This window comes from Coregonus clupeaformis, unplaced genomic scaffold (assembly GCF_020615455.1).
Source record: "Coregonus clupeaformis isolate EN_2021a unplaced genomic scaffold, ASM2061545v1 scaf0010, whole genome shotgun sequence".
Lineage (NCBI taxonomy): Eukaryota > Metazoa > Chordata > Actinopteri > Salmoniformes > Salmonidae > Coregonus > Coregonus clupeaformis.
The window spans coordinates 1,289,755-1,312,466 of NW_025533465.1; the positions used below are offsets into that span (position 1 = coordinate 1,289,755).

The 22,712-nt window shown below is 42.9% G+C and overlaps 1 protein-coding gene across 3 annotated transcripts; it reads left to right on the forward strand.

The window, feature by feature from the left end:
- Window positions 1-2,560: 2,560 nt before the first annotated feature.
- LOC121551006 (interleukin enhancer-binding factor 3 homolog) lies at window positions 2,561-21,859 on the forward strand. 3 transcript variants are annotated; one of them, XM_041863509.2, is made up of 19 exons: window positions 2,561-2,625; window positions 8,045-8,139; window positions 8,707-8,927; window positions 9,083-9,263; window positions 9,526-9,673; window positions 11,975-12,066; window positions 14,348-14,443; window positions 14,669-14,780; window positions 14,899-14,996; window positions 15,088-15,199; window positions 15,282-15,395; window positions 15,558-15,763; window positions 15,900-16,073; window positions 16,201-16,338; window positions 16,851-16,991; window positions 17,117-17,240; window positions 18,714-18,764; window positions 20,544-20,945; window positions 21,039-21,859. In XM_041863509.2, exons 2-19 carry the CDS (start codon window positions 8,137-8,139, stop codon window positions 21,167-21,169), a joined length of 2,544 nt encoding a protein of 847 aa, XP_041719443.1. In that variant the 5' UTR covers window positions 2,561-2,625; window positions 8,045-8,136; the 3' UTR covers window positions 21,170-21,859. The 3 variants fall into 3 exon arrangements, with proteins under 3 accessions (XP_041719443.1, XP_041719444.1, XP_041719445.1); XM_041863510.2 differs by having other exon boundaries at window positions 8,048-8,139; XM_041863511.2 differs by lacking the exons at window positions 20,544-20,945; window positions 21,039-21,859 and adding an exon at window positions 19,527-20,397.
- Window positions 21,860-22,712: the final 853 nt, after the last annotated feature.

A 22,712-nucleotide genomic window follows, 5' to 3' on the forward strand; every position in this document is an offset into this window, starting at 1 on the left:
TCCCCACTGTATGTTGCTGACAGTTACACAAAACGGACAAAAAACAATTACGGACAAAAAACAATTACAAACAATGCTTCATGAAAGAAAATAAAGAACACTTAGCCACTGCATTCAAACATAAATAGTAACTATTTTTGAAATTGAAATATAATTAACAAAAATATAAATGCAACATGTAAAGTGTTGGTCCCATGTTTCATGAGATGAAATAAAAGATCCCAGAAATGTTCCATATGCACAAAAAGCATATATCTCTCAAATTTTGTGCAGAAATTTGTTTACATCTCTGTTAGTGAGCGTTTGTCCTTCGCCAAGATAATCCATCCACCTGACAGGTGTGGCATATCAAGAAGCTGATTAAACAGCATGATATTTACACAGGTGCACCTTGTGCTGGGGACAATAAAAGGGCACTCTAAAATGTGCAGTTTTGTCACACAACACAATACCGCAGATGTCTCAAGTTGAGGGAGTTTGCAATTGTCATGCTGACTGCAGGATTGTCCACCAGAGCTGTTGCCAGAAAATGTCACGTTTATTTCTCTACCATAAGCCGCCTCCATCTTCGTTTTAGAGAATTTGGCTGTATGTCCAACCGCAGACCACATGTATGGCGTTGTGTGGGCGAGCGGTTTGCTGATGTCAATGTTGTGAACAGAGTGCCCCATGGTGGCGGTGGGATTATGGTATTGGCAGGCATAAACTACGGACAACAAACACAATAGAATTTTATCAATGGCAATTTGAATGCACAGAGATACCGTGACAAGATCCTGAGGCCAATTGTCGTGCCATTTATCCGCCGCCATCACCTCATGTTTCAACATGATAATGCACGGCCCCATGTCGCAAGGATCTGTACACAATTCCTGGAAGCTGAACATTTCCCAGTTCTTCCATGGCCTGCATACTGACCAGACATGTCACACATTGAGCATGTTTAAGGATGCTCTGGCTCGATGTGTACGACAGCGTGTTCCAGTTCCCGCCAATATCCAGTAACTTCTCACAGCCATTGAAGAGGAGTGGGACAACATTCCACAGGCCACAATCAACAGCATGATCAACTTTATGCACGAGGCAACTGGTGGTCACACCAGATACTGACTGGTTTTCTGATCCACACACGCTATAAAAAAAAAGGTATCTGTGAACAACAGATGCATATCTGTAAACCCCCTTCCCCCCCTCCAATTTGCCAGTTACCCACGGATATGTATAAAAGGGGCCTGCAAGAAAGTGGTAAATAAGAGGGCTGTTTGAAAGGGAGTCATGTAAACATTGCCTGATATTTTTAACAGGTATTATAAACTGGGTGGTTCGAGCTCTGAATGCTGATTGGCTAAAAGCTGTGGTATATTTAAGCAATAAGGCCAGAGGGGGTGTGGTATATGGCCAATATACCACGGCTAAGGGCTGTTCTTTGCTCGATGCAACGCGGAGTGCTAGGACACAGCCCTTAGCTGTGGTATATTGGCCATATATCACAAACCCCCGAGGTGCCTTATTGCTATTATAAACTGGTTACCAACCTAATTAGAGCAGTACAAATAAACGTTTTTTCATACCCATGCTATACAGTCTGATATACATTTACATTTACATCATTTAGCAGACGCTCTTATCCAGAGCGACTTACAAATTGGTGCATTCAACTTATGATAGCAAGTGGGACAACCACTTTTTTTCTTCTTCTTTTTTATGGGGGGTGGGGAAGGGGGGGTAGAAGGATTGCTTTATACTATTCCAGGTATTCCTTAAAGAGGTAGGGTTTCAAGTGTCTCCGGAAGGTGGTCAGTGACTCCGCTGTCCTGGCGTCGTGGGGGAGCTTGTTCCACCATTGGGGTGCCAGAGCAGCAAATAGCTTTGACTGGACTGAGCGGGAACAGTGCTTCTGTAGATGTAGGGGAGCTAGCAGGCCAGAGGTGGATGAACGTAGTGCCCTCGTTTGGGTGTAGGATCAAAGCTTGAAGGTAAGGATGTGCCGTTCCCCTCACAGCTCCGTAGGCAAGCGCCATGGTATTGGCTTTCAGCCAATCAGCATTCAGGGCTCGAACCACCCAGTTTATAACAGACCTATACCACGGGTATGACAAAACATTAATTTTTACTGCCCTAATTACATTGGTAACAATTTTATAATAGCAATTAAGGCAACTCGGGTTTGATTAGCCCTTAGCCGTGTTATATTGGCCATATACCACAAACCCCCTCGTGCCTTATTGCTTAAATATACCACATCTTCTGTCTGAAATGTGTATGTTGTGTGTGTGTTTGTTCACATACTTTAATGGAATCCGCAGACATCGAATGATACCTCTTTTTTATCCTGGATAAACAGACCACGGCGTATAGAGTTGTTAAATAATGATTTACGGTAGCTGTGTAATTTGGGGAAAGTGGCGGTTGATTATCCTACAGTCCGGTACTGACTCATGAACTAGCTAGCTAGCTATTAACTTACATTTCAGACCAGTCGGACATCGAAAGGTGAAACGGGATTGGCTACTTCTTTGGTCACATGCTACTTTCGTCCAATTAGCTTTTAGAATTTGCTGTTCAGCTGTGTGTAGTCATCTCTGCTCCTCGGCGAGAGAGTTGGAGTGAAGCGTTGCTGAATTGGTAAGTCTAGAAGTAGGTTTCATATGTTGTGTTTTATAACGATGCATATTATATTCAGATTTATGAAATTAATACTACCGTCCCTATGAACATGAATTTAGCAACTATATTACCGGTGACATTCATTTTGCGAATTATGTGTCACAAGCTAACGTTAGCCTAGCAGCCCTCTTTGTTCAGAACAGAAGACTTCCTCAGCTCGAACCACAAGCAAGGCAGCATGCTAGTTACCTTACGTTATATTATGGAGAAAAATATTTATATATAGGTACGTGGCTAGGAATTAAAAGCAAATGCATGATTTTGTCCATCGTTCATATGTTTTTAGATTGCCTACGTAGTTATGCCTATGGCTTCAGTGAAAGTGCTAGTCAACCTTAGTTAGCTAGATAACGTTAGCGACAATGCGAGGACACGACCATCTTGGCTAGCCACGCTAGTTAGTTCATCTCATGAAACGTTATCTAGCTGGCTATTTATCACAATATCATGGCGATCACCTATGGCATTTACATGTAACTGTCTAGCTAGACCCACATATAGTTAACTGTCTAATCGTGGTGTGAGTAGTGCAGGGGGCATTTTCCATACTGGCGCACTGAATTGAGGCTTGAAATTAAAATGGCGTCTGAAATGATTCTCTTAGCCAGCAGATCCTACCCACTTGGTTACAGCTGCACTAGGGTCAGACAGCCTTCCAGTGTAGATTAAGACACCACAGAGCCTGCGCAAAACATTGCTCGGAAAACTAGGGATCAGACATGTGTATGCCGAATTGTCGCATTATTTTCTTCCTCATGCTAGGTAGCGTAAGCAACAGCAGCCATTTTGGAATATCAGTGTCAGCCAATCGGCTCCTTTGTTGTTCAACGTGACATACCATTCCATAATGGCTACTGCTAGCTAGCATGAGGACAAACATCAGTTTACTTAAAATCAAGCAGTCATTCAATCTTCTTGGTTTAACAGTTGGGATAATGGGACAATTTGGAGTACAACGAGTTATCATCCCTGGATTGAGGTATGTTTTCCCAAGCCATATCTCGGGCCGGGCCCGCAGTGTCTTAATCTACACAGGAAGCCTGTCCGACCCTAGTGCCACTGTAAGCAAGCGGGTCGGATCTACTGGCTAGGCCCTGGGTAGACAATAGTCTGATTAATCAGGTAATTGGTGTATATACAGCCTGATACATTTCTGTGCAAAACCAAGTGTTCCTTACAAGCCAGAATGTTTAGTACATTTAGTCTACATTTAAACTTTACCGCTTGTCTGTGTGCTTTGTCCTTCAGCTGCTTGAAATTTGAAACAATATCAACAGGAAAGTATTGTTTACCCAACTTTTTAGAGAGCTGTAGGTATATGGTATGTTCAGCACCTATGTAAGGTTAGTTTTATATTTGTTATTTGGTTTGCTCTCGTCAACAGGGTTCGCACAAGGTGCTTGAGGTACTTGAACTTGAAGTACTGCAATACCTTCAAAATCAGACATTTTCTCAAGTTGGTACTTGAATTAAAATGAGAGGAGAACAAAAAATTATCAAATATGTTTATGAAAAACCAAAATGGCAGGAACATTTCGATTCATTCCTGCCTTTTGTGCGTATGGAACATTTCTGGGATCTTTTATTTCAGTTCATGAAACATGGGACCAACACTTTACATGTTGCGTTTTTATATTTTTGTTCATTGTAGTTTACCCACCTTTTTTTTACCACTACATCACTGGACCCAAACCAACCCATACTGTGTAAAGTGCATAAAATGCATCAGACTTTGACGTTGTGAGCATGGGGGAATCATTCCTGAAGAGCCACATGAAGGCAGAAAGACACAATGCTGCATCCTGCGCTGGCGCCAGTTCTACGTGGACTTTTCCCTCTGCAGCAACCTCCAGAGCTTTTTTGACACTCGCCTCATTCACGGGGCACCATTCTGGTGGCCGTTCACATACCGTTTTCCTCACACAGCCCTCCTGACCAACGACACAAAAGCTGCCAGTCAATAGCTACAAAAAAGTGTCTTGCTTCTAATTAGTAGATTCCCAAATGCCCAATGAAAATACAATACAGCCATTAAGTTGGAATTGTGTAGTAAATTATGCCAATAGGAAATGTGTGTTCACCAGTAGGCATGTCCCAAAACTCTGCTCATCGCTACTCAAGTTACTTCAGTACTCACTTACCACTCATGTATGTAGTGAAACAACATTGAGTAGAACTTGTAAGGTAGTGATGAATAGTAAGTTGTTTTTTTCATGAGGTTGTGGCGAGATACTACAATCTGGTGGCGACAAGAAACAATTGCATAATAGGAACTATTACAGATTGAGGGTCCTTGAAAATAAAATTAGTGCTTGAAAAAGTACTTGAAAGTCCTTGAATTTGACTTTCCGCTGTCTGTACGAACCCTGTATCAATAGCTATTGAACCAAGCATGCCATGAAAATGGTATATGCTGAATCGGGGGAGGATGGAAAACAATCACAACCTTTTTGTGAGAATTTTATATTTTGTTTTTATTCTGATCTCTAATAAATCCAAAATGTCCCAGTCTGTTTCTGCCATAGCTTCCCTAGTAATGTAATAAGTGCCAGAATAGTATGATAATGGCAGCCATTTTGGTCAGGGAGAAATCCAAACCAGTAAGTTCTCAGTACCGTTGTCTTCTTTACTCCCATCGCTAGTTGTAGGGGGAATGTTTGAATTTAGAAAATGTTCCTTAAATTAAATCCATTGTTGCTCCATGAGATAATCCAATAATGTATACGCCGCCATTTTAGAGTATCTTTGTCTTCTGTCATTGATCAAAGCAGGCGAGTGTCATTCAAAGCAACACTTTATTTCCTAGTCGCTCATATGACGTGCAGAACTTTTTGGTGGACACCCACCTGTCTTGAACAATGAGACAAAAATAGTCTACGGTGGCGGCGTATACATTATTGGATTACCTCACTGAGCAAAAATTGACTTCATTTAATAACGGCACATTTTCTCAATTCAAATTTTTCTCCTGCAACTAGAGATGGGTTTGGAGAAGACTATGGTAAGTTGAGAATTGAGGATGTTATCGCAGTATAAAGGTTAGTTGAAAAATTGCTCCTGGCGCTTTTCACAAGCTAAGGTGTAACGGCTGTATGGAAGCATTCACATATCGCCGCCGTTACAATGTGTGGCTAGTTTCCTGAATGGAGGGATTTAACACTTGATAGAAATTGTCAGTTTGGTTGTGTGCATTGGATGACTTCTCAGCCAGGTTTGCTGTCAGAACTGAGCGGGTCAAGCCGTGGTGGACTGCCAGTTTCTAATTAGTGTCAACTGCAATGAACCATTCTTAGATTTTAACTGCAGGGCATTCGTGTTAAATCAATTCAGGCTTTGGGACTGCATGTACAGCAGGTCTGTCTGGTTACTGATATGCTTTACCACATCATTCCGAACTGTACGCTGGCTCTGAAATGTTCATTTCACACTCACGGCTGACTGAAGAAGCATGTTTTTAGGTCGGCATTGCTCTCCGTGAGTCATACTGGTATACAGGGGCAGTAGCCCAATGTATCTTCCTTGGTAAAGCTAAGTTTTAGTTACTAACATATCTGGCATCTGCTCCTGTAGAACTGATTCATAATCAAACTGAGTGAATCAGTGTTATGAAAGTAGGTTTTGTTGATGCCCCGAAGGATTGTGCTACAGTTGTGTCCTTGCTCTGGCACTGCTTCAGCCCTGGTCCAACTTTTCCTATCTTTATTTTTGGGAGGAGGAATGTGACTGGTGTCCTGCTTATCATCTGTAGGCCTACTTTCGTCCCAAACTGAGACAAGTTGACAATGATGAAGCTGCCCATTGAAATCAGCAATATTGATATTGGATCACTTTTGGCGCTGAGTTTTATACAGTGAGGCTCAAAATGGGAGAAAGATTTTGACGCAGAGGCGCAACCATGTCCAAAAACAATGCTCATTGTCATACCCCCCCTTTTCTTTTTTTTAGAGCCTACCGAACACAACCCAAGTTTGCAACAGGCTGCAGTAAGAACAACCTTGTTGCTGCTGGATCAGCACATTCAGCCTATGGGCAATTCCATTGTATTGGAGTTATGCTGAGACTCCTACTGTGTAAATTGTTTAAAGCAGTCATTGTGCATAGGCTGGTTTGTAAAACTTGGTTTGTAAAACTTAGAAATCAATGGTGTTTGTTTGGTATACATTTTAAAGTGAAAAATCAGTCTCCGTGTGATTCAGGATAACAACCTCTCCCTCAACGTGATCAAGACAAATGAGATGATTGTGGACTACAGATAAAAAAAGAGGACTGAGCACGCCCCCATTATCATCGACGGGGCTGTAGTGGAACAGGTTGAGAGCTTCAAGTTCCTTGGTGTCCACATCACCAACAAACTTATCATGGTCCAAACACACCAAGACAGTCGTGAAGAGGGCACGACAAAGCCTATTCCCCCTCAGGAGACTGAAAAGATTTGGCACAGGTCCTCAGATCCTCAAAAAGTTATACAGCTGCACCATCGAGAGCATCCTAACTGGTTGCATCACCGCCTGGTATGGCAACTGCTCGGCCTCCGACCACAAGGCACTACAGAGGGTAGTTCGTACGGCCCAGTACATCACTGGGGCCAAGCTTCCTGCCATCCAGGACCTCTATACCAGGCGGTCAGAGGAAGGCCAGAGGAAGGCCCTAAAACCAGAGGAAGACCTCTATACCAACAGTCAGAGGAAGGCCCTAAAAATTGTCAGACTCCAGCCACCCTAGTCATAGACTGTTCTCTCTGCTACCGCACGGCAAGCGGTACCAGAGCGCCAAGTCTAGGTCCAAAAGGCTTCTTAACAGCTTCTACCCCCAAGCCATAAGACTCCTGAATAGCTAATCATGGCTACCCGGACTATTTGCATTGCCCCCCCACCCCAACCCCCTCTTTTACGCTGCTGCTACTCTGTTTATTATTTATGCATAGTCACTTTAAGTCTACCCACGTGTACATATTACCTCGACTAACCGGTGCCCCCGCACATTGATTCTGTACCGGTACCCACTGTATATAACCTCCCTACTGTTATTTTATTTTACTGCTGCTCTTTAATTATTTGCTATTAAAAAAAAATCTTAAACTGCATTGTTGGTTAAGGGCTTGTAAGTAAGCATTTCACTGTAATGTCTACACCTGTTGTATTCGGCGCATGTGGCAAATAAAATTTGATTTGATTCCGTTAGCTTGGAATTTCCCTCTTGTCATGCAAAGCCACCCTTCACTTTAGTAAGGAGCATCCTTAGGTATTTCTTTGAACAGACCAATGTTCTGTTACCCTTAATTACCATGTTTTTATATTATCAAAATCACGTCTGCTGTTCCAGGGAAATCTGGCATTTTATTGCTTTGCTCACTTTAAACGTGTCCCTTTGTTCTCAGCAGAACCAAGCAGCAGTGTTGGTGTTCTGTCTCAGGAAGACCTGTCCTTGTATCACTGCCATATACACAAGATCGAAGACTCCAAAGCAACTATGGTAACTCTTTTCTTATACACTCATTTTTAGGAACGTTTAGGCTGTTTTGTGCAATCAGTTTCTATTTGGTAGTGAACATGGAGCACTTTAATTTTACTAGCTTCACCACTATAATCATTTGCCTCTGCAAACAATCAGCTGTATTTGTCTGACACAAATAATCTTCTAAATCAATTATAAGTTAACAAGGACACGGCGGCATTAAATAATTGCAAAGCTGTAGCGCCATACAAGTAGACCTAAAAAAAAAATTGTAAGGGTAATTCAGGTTGCTGCCAGACAGAACTGCCTTGGGTATTTGGAACACATGCTCCTGCTTACACTTGATTGCGCTCCTCTAATTGGGCACAGCTCTCACCCAGCAGTAGTCCCCAGATACTTATGTAAGGACAGTGAAAGCTGACTAAGGGAAATAATCCTTGTTAGTCATTACTGTGTTTTGAGAATTACAGTGGGGTGAAGGTTATCACATTATGACTGTTTCTTCCTATCAAAGCCTCTTACTGACTATAATTGTGACCTGCTGAAGTCAATTCCTTAAAATAACTCTCCTCTGTTCCCGTCCAGCCTCCTCCCCTGCGCCACCGCTCCATGCGTATCTTCATGAACGACGACCGCCACGTGATGGCCAAGCACTCCGCTGTGTACCCCACACAGGAGGAGTTGGAGGGTGTGCAGAACATGGTGTCCCACACGGAGCGCGCCCTCAAGGCTGTCTCCGACTGGCTGGACGAGCAGGAGAAGGTGGTCAAGTCTGAGCCAGACGGAACAGAGTCCGATAAAGAAAGGTAATGGAGGGGGAAATTGTATTCCAAATGGTGCATGGTGTACAAAATGTCAGTTGCACCATCATGGCTGGGGTGTAGTTGAAGGCAGCATCACTTTCAGCTTTGAGTTTCAAAAGTAATTGACCTGAGTACCCATGTCTCCTCTCCTTTGTCAGTGAGCCCAAGGCGTCGGAGCAGGCCACACGGTCCCTGCGTGGGGTGATGAGGGTTGGCCTGGTGGCCAAGGGCCTGCTGCTGAAGGGGGACCTGGACCTGGAGCTGGTGCTTCTGTGTAAGGACAAGCCCACCATCGCCCTGCTGAAGAACGTGGCAGACAACCTGGCTGTGCAACTCAAGGTGAGTCCATTCACCTACTGGTGTTTTCTGTGTATTAATATTCAGAGTTGGCTTTGTGAAGTTGAATTGATTATTTTAATATTATATTATCCTGCATCATTTATGTTGTGGGGTGATTAATGAGTTTGGGAGGAATAGTCACAACTGAATTCAGTGGCAAATAGTTATTTTTTTATACTTGGGTGTACATGACCTTGTCTGCTTGGCGGGATAGCCACAACATGGCTATTGTATTAACAATCCCTCCTGTTCTACCTGGCAGACCATCACAGAGGACAAGTATGAGGTCACTCAGGTCATCCGTGAAGCCACCATCGTGATCAAGAGCACCAAGGAGCCTCCCCTGACCCTGACTATCAACATGACGTCCCCCCTGGTCCGCGAGGAGGTGGAGAAACAGGCTGCCGGAGGTAGGCTGCCACACAGGGGCAGAAGGTTCACTAGCGCCCCCTTAGGCAGGGAGACTAAATAGGCAGGCAGCCAGTCTAGACAGATATTGTTTATTGGGCCTTCAATGGAGCTAGGGGATGTGAGGGAACTGTCATGTAAGACTCTCGTAGTTCCATGTAATGTGATGTACATTTTTGATGGCCCAATACACAGTATAGAAAGGTTTTCTATTCCCTATGGAGTCCAGACATGAACTATATGAAGGCTTACTGAGAATAACAAAAAACAAACACCACTTTGTTTGCATGTTTTCTACTGAACAATGATGAACGGTTTGCATTGCAGCAAAAATGAGTTGCAAAGTGTTGTCAACTGTTCTGGTTACTAGACCCAGCAGTGTGCTATTGACTGATGTTCATCAGCAGGGAGGACACGGGTTACAGATAACGCCAGGGGCTTTTTGACTCTGCATGGCTGAATGTCACTTCACCCAGTCACAGTCAAAATCAGGGGACAACTGTGATCGCAGTCTTCGTAAATCCAATCCATGGGGGTTGCTCTTTGGTTTGTCCGAAGCAGAGGGAGTCGTCAGTTCAATAATAAATGCAAGAAATGCCTACAGTGCCTTCTGTAATTATTGGCACAGTGAAGCATTTTCTTCTTTTGGCTCTATACTTCAGAAGTTTGGATTTGAAATCAATGACCGTGAGGTAAAAGTGCAGACTGTCAGCTTTAATTTGAGGATATTTTCATCCATATCGGTGAACCATTAAAAGTACATCACTTTTTGTACATAGTCCTCCCCCCCACACACACACACATTTTAGGGGACCAAAAGTATTGGGAGAAATTCACTTGTGTATTAAAGCAGTCAAAAGTTTAGTATTTGGTCCCATATTCCTAGCACGCAATGACTACATCAAGCTTGTGACTTCTACATTAATGTGGATGCTACCGTGATTACGGATAGTCCTGAATGAATCGTGAATAATTATTTGAGAAGTTACTCACATATCATACCACCCCAAAAATGCTAACCTCCCCTGTTATTGTAAGAGGTTAGCATGTCTTAGATGCGTATATATCATATTCCCAACTTTCTCACTCATCATTATTCACGATTCATTCAGGATAATCCGTAATCATGGTAGCATCCACATAAATGTAGAAGTGTTTAGAAACGTATTCTATTATTTACAATAAAGGTTACTCCAAAATGACACACTACATTATTTACAAATAATTTCTATTGGGCACAAAATAATCTGAAACACAACCAAAACAAACAGCAAATGCATCCAACAAATTTGTAGAGTCACAAGCTTGATGTAGTCATTGCATGCTATGAATATGGGACCAAATACTAAACTTTTGACTGCTTTAATATACATATACACTGTAAGTGAATTTGTCCCAATACTTTCGCTCCGCTAAAATGGAGGGACTATGTACAAAAAGTGCTGTAATTTCTAAACGGTTCGCCTGATATAGATGAAAATACCCTCAAATTAAAGCTGCACTTTAACCTCATAGTCATTGTTTGATTTCAAATCCAAACTTTTGGAGTGTAGAGCCAAAAGGAGACAAAATGCTTCACTTTCCCAATAATTACGGAGGGCACTATATATTATGGGAAAGGGTAATAGTCAGTGGCGGCCCATGTTCCTCTCAGACGTTCTAAACAGGGAGTTGGATGTACCCACCAGGCATCAACCTAGCCTTATCTATAACTGTGTCAACATTGAAGGCCATCAGTTTTGCTGCAGTGTGGACTTGTTTTGATAATTTTGTGCATCTGATTCTCTCTGTCAAGCCTTCTAGTTTGTCAATTTTTAGGGACGCTGGACCTTTGACCAACTGGACGCTCTCTGTCTCGGAAGGGGCTAAGCAGTACACCCAGTAAAGGGGTGAAGGGAGGGCTCTACCTCTCATTGTGATAGCAAAGCACTCAGACTTCATAACTGGACTGAGGCATACGAGTTGACATTGAGTTAACATAATGGAGACAACCTCCCTTTTGATAATTTACTCCCACTGTAATCTTACATCATACACATTTTTCTCCATATAGTCCTACCGGGAGTGATCTTAAGAAATCACCCACTTAACAGCAGTTTCTGAAGTGGGTTGAAGTTACATGTCTTTAGTGTAATTGCAGTTTCACTGGGAGGTTCAGACCATTAGTTCTCCAGGTGGGGGGGTCCCCCTCCCCTTCCCCGTCCTGCCTGTGGTTTGGGGAAAGCTGCCTGCTCCCCCTGGCCGTGTGACAGAACCCCCCTTGGTCAAACTGTACCTTGTCTTCTTATTCCACCCGCCAATAGAAACGCTATCAGTCAACGATCCCCCGGATGTTCTGGACAGGCAGAAATGCCTTACTGCCTTGGCGTCTCTTCGCCACGCCAAGTGGTTCCAGGTTTGCATCTTGTCTTTATTTGTCTTAAAGTAGTTGAGTTTTTTCATTTGACGCAGTTTCTTTCTTTGGTCGTTTTCTGTGTTTTTATTTTATTTTTAAATGTCCTTTCGAAGTGTATCTATCACCTGTAGTAGACTTCTTACTTTGTGGTTTTTATAGCGTTTCCAAGGAAACCTTTGTCATTACCTTGTAGAGCTGCTCTGCTGACTTAACAGGTTTGATTGCAGTGTCATTGAAAATGTTCAATGCTGCTTTTAGAAAGGACGTTCAACAATCCCCTCAAAGCAACCATTGTCTTAATTTTGATCACAGATGTGGAACTAACTGGCTACACTCGGGTGCAATATTTCTCAAATATTATCAGTCAATCTATCAATCGACAACCCTTTTCTGTACCATCATATTGTGTTGAGGTTGATTCCTCGTTGTGGACTACGTTGATTCTTAGTCATCATAGTGAACTGTCTCTCGCTCTTAACTGTAAGCGCTCCATCTCTGCAGCCTGTTCTTGTAGAGTGTGTAGCCTCCAATCCCCCATGCTCTGGCTGTTTCAGCTTTCTGTGTGCCACAAAAAAGGAATATTGCACCTTAGTTAGAAATTTACATTCACTAGTCAGTCTTCTGGGGCCTCATTTATAAACATTGCTTACGCACAAAATATGCCCCAAAACATGCGTGCGCCAGTTTTCGCGCCAAAGTTGGCATTTATAAAAACGGAACTCTGTGTGAGAATGGGCATATTTCCTATTTCATTTACACGATCATTGCAGAATAAATTCACTTTTTCTGACAGTCGTGATTTCATAGGCTACTCGCGAAATAGCCTATAGGCCTACAACAAGTTAGTATAGGCTACCATTCTTCCCATCTCTCATTTAATTGGACTTACGTCACAGTAGTAAATAGATAAGCTATTTCAAGTATTTGCTCTGTGAGCCATTCCAAAGCGCAGTTTAACTGTAGAACAGACTCTTCACCTTTTCATTGACGTTTGTATGCTTACGTCTGAATATTGTTATATTTCATTTAGAAGCATAATACATATATCATAACCATTGCATTATACGTTTCTCAACGTTTCTGGCCATGTTAAGATGGTTGAGTTCATATTCCTGAAGTAGCCATACAACAAATTACCATGCCACATCTCTCATTTAATTGGGCCTATTAGATGGGCTATTATGTCAAGTTTTTGCTCTACACATCCAACAGGAGAATTTAACAGGTGAACAGACAGTTGATCTTTTGCATTGAAGTTTGTAGGCTACCACTATAAGTAGGCCTGTTTAAATTTTTTCCAGAGTCGACATTGTTTCAGAATTCGCGGGCAGTGCTACATATTTAGGTTTGGAAAAAGTCAATGCAAAACATTATTGCATTCAAACTATCTGTTTACAGGTCCACAACAATTTGCAATTGTTTTTGACTTTCAGAAACGGTCAGATACAGCAAATGTCCCTGCAAAAGAAAACATTCTGCCAACACCAAAGACATTTGATCAAGTTCGCTATTGCTATTCCCTTTAGATACTGTCTTGGCCTAATTCCAATACTAGTATACAGCAAATAAGGGCGTTATTGTCGGGCGTTTTTCAGGTGGAGTTATACTGCTTGTTCACGCCGGTTAACGCACACACTTTTTTTTATGACCGGTGTGATTTATAACGGGGAAAATGCATATGTTTTGGTGTGCGGCAAGTTTGTACAAATCAATATTTTTGTGCGTGCGCAGTCTTTTCAGAAATGGTGCAGATATTTAGTGTTACATTTACGCAACGGTTATAAATGAGGCCCCTGGTGTACCCCATACAATAACCCTTAGAGCTGCTGTAAGGTATCACCACTCATTAAACTAAACAGATAGTCAAAACTGTCCTTGTCCTACATTTTTCCATTTCAGCATTTGGCTTTACATTGACTCCCCTTCTCCCTCTAATCATTTATCAGAATCACAAGTTGAGACATTTGATACGGAGCTGCAAGAAGCACAATTGCTCAACAATCACCACTCTGACATCTGTTATGCCTATTACTGTACCACTGATCAAATCTGCTTTCTACTTCACACAAATGGAGTTGTATATTAAATTCAATAACCACATCTGCAGACAGAACAAATATCAGATTCATGCTGCACTCTTCCCATACTGTACCACAATAATGACAAAGCAGAGCCGTTAGTCTGTGTGGCTTTTTGATGTAGCTGCTTCTTTGTGTTTTCGTGAGTTCTTGTTTGACTAAGGCTCCCTCTCCCTCCTCCCCCTCCCTGCTTGTGTCTCCAGGCCAGGGCCAATGGGCTGAGGTCCTGCGTCATCGTCATCCGCATCCTGAGGGACCTGTGCTCCCGCGTCCCCACTTGGGCCCCACTGCATGGATGGGTGAGTCACCAGCAGCATTGTCTGCCAGCTGGTTCTTCTATCGCCCCCTGACTCCTGACGATTGGTTTGAGAAATGTCATCGTAAGATAGGAATTTATTTAAGGGGCTTTGTACATCAAACTGCATCGATTTCTTAATTACAGCTCGTTTTAGCCTTTTTATCCAATTTGCCAAACATCCGGACAAAATTAAACCATTAACATTTCTTCCCTTCACCCTTTATAGCCAATAGAGCTGCTGTGTGAGAAGGCAATTGGCACAGGGAACCGGCCAATGGGGGCAGGAGAGGCTCTGCGAAGAGTTTTGGAGTGTCTGGCTTCTGGAATCCTGATGGCTGGTGAGTAGTCTCAAAGAGCAGAGACGACATGCCCTTCCACCTTTGTCCCTCTGCTTAATATAGTAGTATTTCCACATCACAAGCCAAAAGATGTCATCATTTGCCTGTTTGTTTTTAGATGGTGCTGGGATCTGTGATCCATGTGAGAAGGAGCTGACCGATGCTATTGGCCACCTGGACCTCCAGCAGAGGGAGGACCTCACACAGAGTGCACAGGTGAGTCACGTCTACACCCACGACAGGGTGTGAATATGGTGGCTGTTCGCAGCAGTGAATGGAAAAAATCACCACCTGTTTCTGTTTTCAGCATGCCTTAAGGCTGTCTGCCTTTGGACAGCTTCACAAAGTGCTAGGGATGGACCCCCTTCCCTCCAAAATGCCCCGGAAACCCAGGAGCGAGACCCCCATTGACTACACAGGTAGGCCAGGCTGCAGACATGTGCATACCATTTAGTGTCCATATTTTGGAGAGGCTAAGCAGTCCCTGTGTTTTTGTTGCAGTCCAAATCCCCCCCAGTACAACCTACGCCCCACCAATGAAGAGGCCCATCGAGGAGGAGGAAGGAGGGGATGACAAAAGCCCAAACAAGAAGAAAAAGAAGCTACAAAAGAAATGTAGGTGTTGCTGACTAAGTTCTTCCTGTTCAGCACAGTTCTTCAGTGTTGGCATGCAAATTCGACTACTCTGTTTAATTTCCCCCTTGGCTTGATCAAAACAATTTATTAAAACATTTAGTAAGTGCCAGTGTTTTTAATCCTAATATTCACTCCCCCCAGCCCCAGATGAGAAGTCGGAGCCTCCCCAGGCCATGAATGCTCTGATGCGGCTGAACCAGCTGAAGCCTGGCCTGCAGTATAAACTCCTCTCCCAGACTGGCCCGGTGCACGTACCAGTCTTCACCATGGCTGTGGAGGTGGACGGCAAGAGCTTTGAAGCCTCAGGCCCATCCAAACGCACTGCTAAGCTTCACGTTGCTGTCAAGGTGAGTGGGTGTATAGGGTAAATGGTATAGATGTTCTAAGCGTTTGGTGTTTTGTCATGAAATTGGAAGATTTAAACTATTGTCTGCTGCGCTTCACATATTTTCCTTTCCAATCTTCTGCCTGGCCCAATCATAGGTCCTCCAGGACATGGGCCTCCCAACAGGTGTGGAGCTGAAGACTGCTGAGCCAGTGAAGACTGAGGAGGTGGCAAAGGCCATTGTGGAGGACGTGAAACCCTGCATCACTCCCATCGCGATGGACACCGCAGCCACAGGGGCAGACAGCGTAGAGGCCACAGACGGTGCAGATGTATGGGTCCTCACTTTGAGTAGAACTCAACACAATGTTTTTGGACATGAGGCTCGGTTTTGATTCTAGTTTCTTGTTTTGGTCTTGTTTGCAGAGAAATTAAAATGTCTGTCTCTCTTTGTCTTAGAGTGCTCGTCAACAGGGACCAATCCTGACAAAACATGGGAAGAACCCTGTGATGGAGCTGAATGAGAAGCGACGCGGCCTCAAGTATGAGCTCATCTCAGAGACCGGAGGCAGCCACGATAAACGCTTCGTCATGGAGGTAAGTGTCTCAGGAGTGGAAGAAGTGCCCATCCACCCTGCAACCAGACTGATGCCTTTTAGGATCTATCCAGCTGCTTCAATGAACGGAGAAGTTCACTTTATATGCACGAAATCTAAATTGTATGTACATTTTATAGAGGTGTCCAGATACTTTTTTGTTGTTGTTGCGATTTCACTTGGTTTTGAGAAACGTACACCTGCATCACTATACTGAGAGCTTTGTCGTTTCTAAAAATACATTAGGGTGTTGATCTGTGGCCCCCATACTGCAGAACGAGCAACAAGGAAGTCTATTGGTGGGGTACGTTTCTCAAAACAAAGTGAAATCGCTAAAAAATTGTATGGACACTATAACATGCAATTTAAAATAAATTCAAATAAAGTGAACTTCTCCTTTTTTTAAATTGTCGACAACAAAATGAGCTTGGCTTTGACACAAATTCTTGGTCCCATGCTTTATCCTGTTATTTTCTGAGTCTGTGTATTGACCTGTCTTGTCCCCTGTTCCAGGTGGAGATAGACGAACAGAAGTTCCAAGGGACAGGCTCCAATAAGAAGGTGGCCAAGGCCTACGCTGCCTTGGCAGCCCTGGACAAACTCTTCCCAGAGGGCTCTGTGACTGAGGCAGCCAAGAAGAAGAAACTCCCAATGGTAAGATTGCCTATGCCTTACTGTAAATCTTTGCTTGTAATTGTTTGTCAAATATATTAACTGAGTAATGATGGTTTGCTGCTGACCAGTCGGTCCATTTAGTCTTCTCGTGTTTTCTCCAACAGCATGGGTTTGGCATGATGGGTGACCCGACTGGTGACCCGGCAGCCACTCCCAGGGGCAGAGGTAGAGGAGGGCGTGGCAGGGGGAGGGGCCGAGGGTTCAACAATGGTGGCGGCTATGGTCAAGGTAAAACAGCTAAATGCTACCTACAGTGCCTTCAGAAAAGATTCACACTTTTTCAACATTTTGTTGTTACAGTCTGAATTGAAAATGGATTCAATTTATATTTTGTCACTGGCCTACACACAATACCCCATAATGTCAAATGTTTGAATGACTACCCCACACATACAATTATTTGTTAGGTTCCTCAGTCGAGCAGTGAATTTCAAACACCGATTCAACCACAAAGACCAGGGAGGTTTTCCAATGTCTCGCAGAGAATGGCACCTATTGGTAGATGGGTTCAAATAAAATAAAAAGCAGACCTTTAATATTCCTTTGAGCATGGTGAAGTTATTAATTACACTTTGGATGGTGTATCAATACACCCAGTCACTACAAACATACAGGCGTCCTTCTGAACTCGGTTGCCAGAGAGGAAGGAAACCGCTCAGGGATTTCACCATGTGGCCAATGGTGACTTTAAAACAGTTACAGCTTAATGACTGATAGGAGAAAACTGAGGATGGATCAACAACATTGTAGTTACTCCACAACACTAACCTAATTGACAGTGAAAAGAATATACAAATATTCCAAAGCATGCATCCTGTTTGCAGCAAGGCACTAAACTAATACTGCAAAAAAGTGTGACAAAGCAATTCACTTTTTGTCCTGACTACAAAGTGTTATGTTTGGGACAAATACAACACGGAGTACCACTCCATATTTTCAAGCATAGTGGTGGCTGCATCATGTTATGGATATTCTTGTAATCGTTAAGGACTGGGGAGTTTTTCAGGTTAAAAAAGAAACTGAGTGGAGTGAAGCACTGACAAAATCCTAGAGGAAAACCTGGTTGTCTGCTTTCCACAGACACTGGGAGACAATAGCAGGACAATAACCTAAAACACAAGGCCAGATATACACTGGAGTTGCTTACCAAGAAGACATTGAATGTTCCTGAGTTGCCTAGTTACAGATTTGACTTAAATCGGCTTGAAAATCTATGGCAAGACTTGAAAGTGTCTGTCTAGCAATGACTAACAAATGACCAACAACCAACTTGAGAGCTTGAATAATTTAAAAGAATGTAAATATTGTACAATCCAGGTGTGCAAAGCTCTTAGACTTACCCAGAAAGACTCACAGCTGTAATCGCTGCCAAAGGTGATTCTAACATGTATTGACTCGGGTGTGAATACTTATGTAAATGAGGTTGTTATGGGCATAAACATGTTTTCTCTTCATTATGGGTTATTGTGTGTAGACTGTCAGGAAAACAAATACATTTAATCCAGTTTGAATTCAGTCTCTAATACAAGAAAATGTGGACTAAGTCATGGGGTATGAATACTTTCTGAAGGCACTGTACATGCCATTATAGTTTATTAATGTGTATTCTGTCCCTGAATTTACTTGAAATACCTGTAAATGCTGTTCTTCAACATATTAAATGGAGCTGAGATGTAATGGTTGGTTTGTTTAACTCCTCAGGTGGCTATGGAAGTTATGGATATGGGAACAATGGAAACTCTGGAGGCTATAGTGAGTATTGATTTTCCCTTATACTTATCTTCCAATCCATGGAATAGTCTTGCGACTCCTAGTCTTTGGTTTTTATTTGATATGTCCACCTTTATAATGAGGACACTACAAGAGGGGTTCTCACTCTACTCGCGTTGTAATATTAGCAGAAGTTCAGTGTGGTTTGATCAGAGCACAACAGGCTCAGCCATCTTGGAGGAGAGTTAGTGGCATACATTTTACATTTTAGTCATTTAGCAGACGCTCTTATCCAGAGTGACTTACAGTTAGTGCATACATTCTTTTATTTTTATTTATTTTTCTCATACTGGCCCCCCGTGGGAAGGATCTGGAGGTTCCCAACAATACAAGACCTGGAAAAAATATTTTTTAAATATTTTTGTATCTATACTCAAAAGTATATTATTTGTGTTTTGGAGAGTGTATGCCATTGAATGTCATCTAAACAAACTACCTAAGAAAGAACCTGAGTGCTCTTATCCCTGGTTCAATTATGATTTTACATTTCTCTGCTTTGTTAAGCCACAGGACTCAATCAATCACTTTTTGCCCCCCCCCCATGAGAGACCCCCTCCTACCAGCAGCCTGTTCTGAGGAAACACCTTCTTGAGCGTGACAGGAGCAGAGAAATCTAAAAGTCCAACAAACAAAAAAGCTGTTTTAAAACAATTTGACCAAGTCATTGACACATGCCACTTTTTATGGCAAAAAACAAACCAATCTAATTTTATTTTTCCTTCTCTGCTCTGTCTCATTCTTTAGGTGACTTTGTCTCAGACTGCTATGGCTACCACGAGTTTGCGACATAGATCATCCCAATCTTTTAAATCAAAACAAAATGTAGAGAAAGAGGAGCAAACTATAGTGTTCCCGCAACATGAACTCCAATCACACCCCCGGAAAAAACGGTCCCCTTTGCTTACCCCCTACGACTCATGTCCCAACGCCTAGAGAGATGGGAGGCCAGTGAGTGCATGTTGCCATTGGTCACCTTCCATCCCCTCTGCCAACCCTGGGACGTACCTGGACAACCGGATATGCCAAAAGCCACAGGCACACTTTCCCAATAGACTGCCTTCCTTAGTGGAATTGAGACCAGAGCATTATGGAGAACTGTGGTTGTCTGATGGATAATGGCCCACCATGATGTCATGCACATTGGAGTGGGTCAGACTAGGGAGATTGATCCCAATGTGGCCATCCACAGAGTTCTGTCTCGAATGTCTACTCACAAAAAAGTTAAATTTCTTATGATGTAAACGGTCTTTTATTTCATTTTGTTGTCTGAAAATGTATTATCAATCACCTCATTGTCAGGCTGTTTTTTTATTTAGCATTTTGTTATGGGATCATAAGGCTGCTTTGAATATGTGCAGTTTTTTTTTATTCTAAAGGCAGAATTGCTAAATCATGTCTTGATGCATGATGGTTACATGCTAGTCTTACCTTGAAAATGACAATGTTCACAATGCCCCTCATTTACCTCACGTGAGGCACCTTTTAGGCATGAAAGAACCACAGTGTTGTTGATACCTGCACAAGACTGACTTTGACATTCTGCATTATGATTGTGAATGAAAAAATATAAAGTCTTGTATGTTTTTTTAAAAATAAATAAATGTGATATCCCATACAAGAATGTGGTACTACAATTTTAGTGAAACATATCACTTTCTTGAAAATGCAATGTATTCATCTTAGTGCCTTTACAAGCATGGGTGTGACAGCAGTAGAAATGTCTACAAAACCCCCTCTTAATCTAATGCCTCTTGCTTTTAGATTACTACAATAGTGGAGCAAATGGTGGAGCTGCGGCTGCTGGCACCGTTACTGAAGGCCCTGCGGCCAGCACTACAGGCGTGGCAGCTGCAGGAACCTACGGTTCATACTACCAGAACGATGGAGGCTACTCCACCCCTCCTCCAGCCCCCAAAGCACCTGTCAAAAAGGAGGCCAAGTCACCCTTCCCTGGACCGCCAGGAGTTGGTGGGGGGGCCCAAGGGGCCTACCAGACCACCCCTGGCCAGAGTGCCTATAACCAGTATGGCCAGGGCTATGGGCAAGGCAATAAGACCTTCAATCAAAACCAGGCAGGAGCAGGGGTTTATCCTTACAGCACTGCCTACCCCAGCCAGGTGACGGGCAGTGGTGCTGTTGCCAGCCAAGACTACAGTTACGAAGGTTAGATGGATTCTCGGCAACGGGAACACAAGTACACCGTAACCTAAGCTGTTTTATCGACAGTTTCACTAATCAACTTCCTCTTTTCCATAGGTTACGGAAATCAGTCAAATTACAACGCACAGGCAGGAGCCAACCAGAGCTATGGTGCAAATCCAGCTCCATACCACAACCCAGTAGGATACGGCAGGGGAGACCCCACCATGAACTACCAGTACAGATAGACTGAATCCGCCCTCGGCATACCCCCATCTGAGCCCCACAGTACCACCCCACAACCCTGTCACAAGCCTTCGCCAAAGAAGCGTCCTGTGATCCATGGTTTTTCCATGTCTGCGTGCGTTTGGTTATTTTTTTTACTTTAAAGTAATAAACTGGATTTATTAGTTGGCAGCTCCTCACGGCTGAATCAAATGGTCTATTTCATCAGTTTTGCCAGTGTTAAATCTTGTATTTTATTTTATTTGTATGCACTCCACCAATTCCCCCCACAATCACCACCACCCAAAAAGAGGGAATGCCACAAATCATTTTTTTTGTTTTTGTCCCCAGTTATGATTTTATCTGTCCATACGCAAACCGTTAACTATGTTGACAACTAGTTGTTTTTTTGGCTGAGGATTTGTTAAAATTTTCATTTTACAATACAATGGGCCTGGAGCACTGCTTGGTTGTTGAAGTATTTGCTTGTAATTTTAGACATTTATTTTTCAATGTTTTACTTGACGTATTTCTGTAGTTTTAATTTTAACAAATAATTTAGGAAATTACTAGAAAGACATTTTTAAATGTCAATCACATTTCTGGTCAAAGTAGATTTGGGGTGGGTGGGATTATTTTATTTTTTCTCATAACCCTGAATAAGAATGTGTGGTGTTTGTATCAATAAAGGACTTTTATTTTGGAGGAAAGTACATTGTTTGTGTGTTGACCAAGCATTTCACTTCATGAAAGATGGTCTCTACTAACCTTACGTTCCCTCCCAGATATCAGAAAAATTCATTTGAAGCCAACATTGTGCAATGAAATTGTCCATTTGGAGACGCTGCTATCCAGAGTGACTTATTTAAGATGGCTAGGTGGGACAACTGCATCTGTCAAAGTACATTTTTCCTCAAAATAGCTATCAGCAAAGTCGGTGCTAGTAGGGAAAAGTAAAGGGCAGGTGTTATTTCACGAGTCAGCGTTGGCAGTGCTGACAGCCTCCGTGCAGAGGAGAGCAGTCTCAGTTGATGACCCTTCTTGAAGCCTGGCTCATTAGGGACAAGAAGATTGCTCTGAGATGAGCGAGTTGGTCAGAGACTGCACGCTCAGTGTTTCAAAAAGGAGGGATACCGGTCTGTAGTTTGACGTCAGAAGGGTTAAGTATTGGTTTCTTGAAGAGGGGAGAGACTGGCCATTTTGAAGTCTGGGGGGTGGATGCAGTCAGGGGTGAGTTGAGGAATGGGAGGTCTGGAGGACGGGATAGGGTCGAGTGGGCAGGTTGTCAGGCTGCCGGATATCACTAGTAGCAGCATTTCATCTGGAGAGAAAGGTCATGGCGTACGGTAGCTCTGTGTGGGTCCAGTGGACTCAGTACGTTGAGTGACTGAGTAGTGGAAGTTGTCAACCTCCTTTTCAAAGTGGTTGACAAAGTTGTCCGCGGAGGTGTTAAAGGCAGAAGCTTGAAATTGAGTGAAGTGGCTTTAGCAGCGGATACAGAGGAGGAAGTGAGGATAATGGGTCCTTCGGAAATTTAGTTTTTCTCCGTTTTCACTCCGCTGCCTA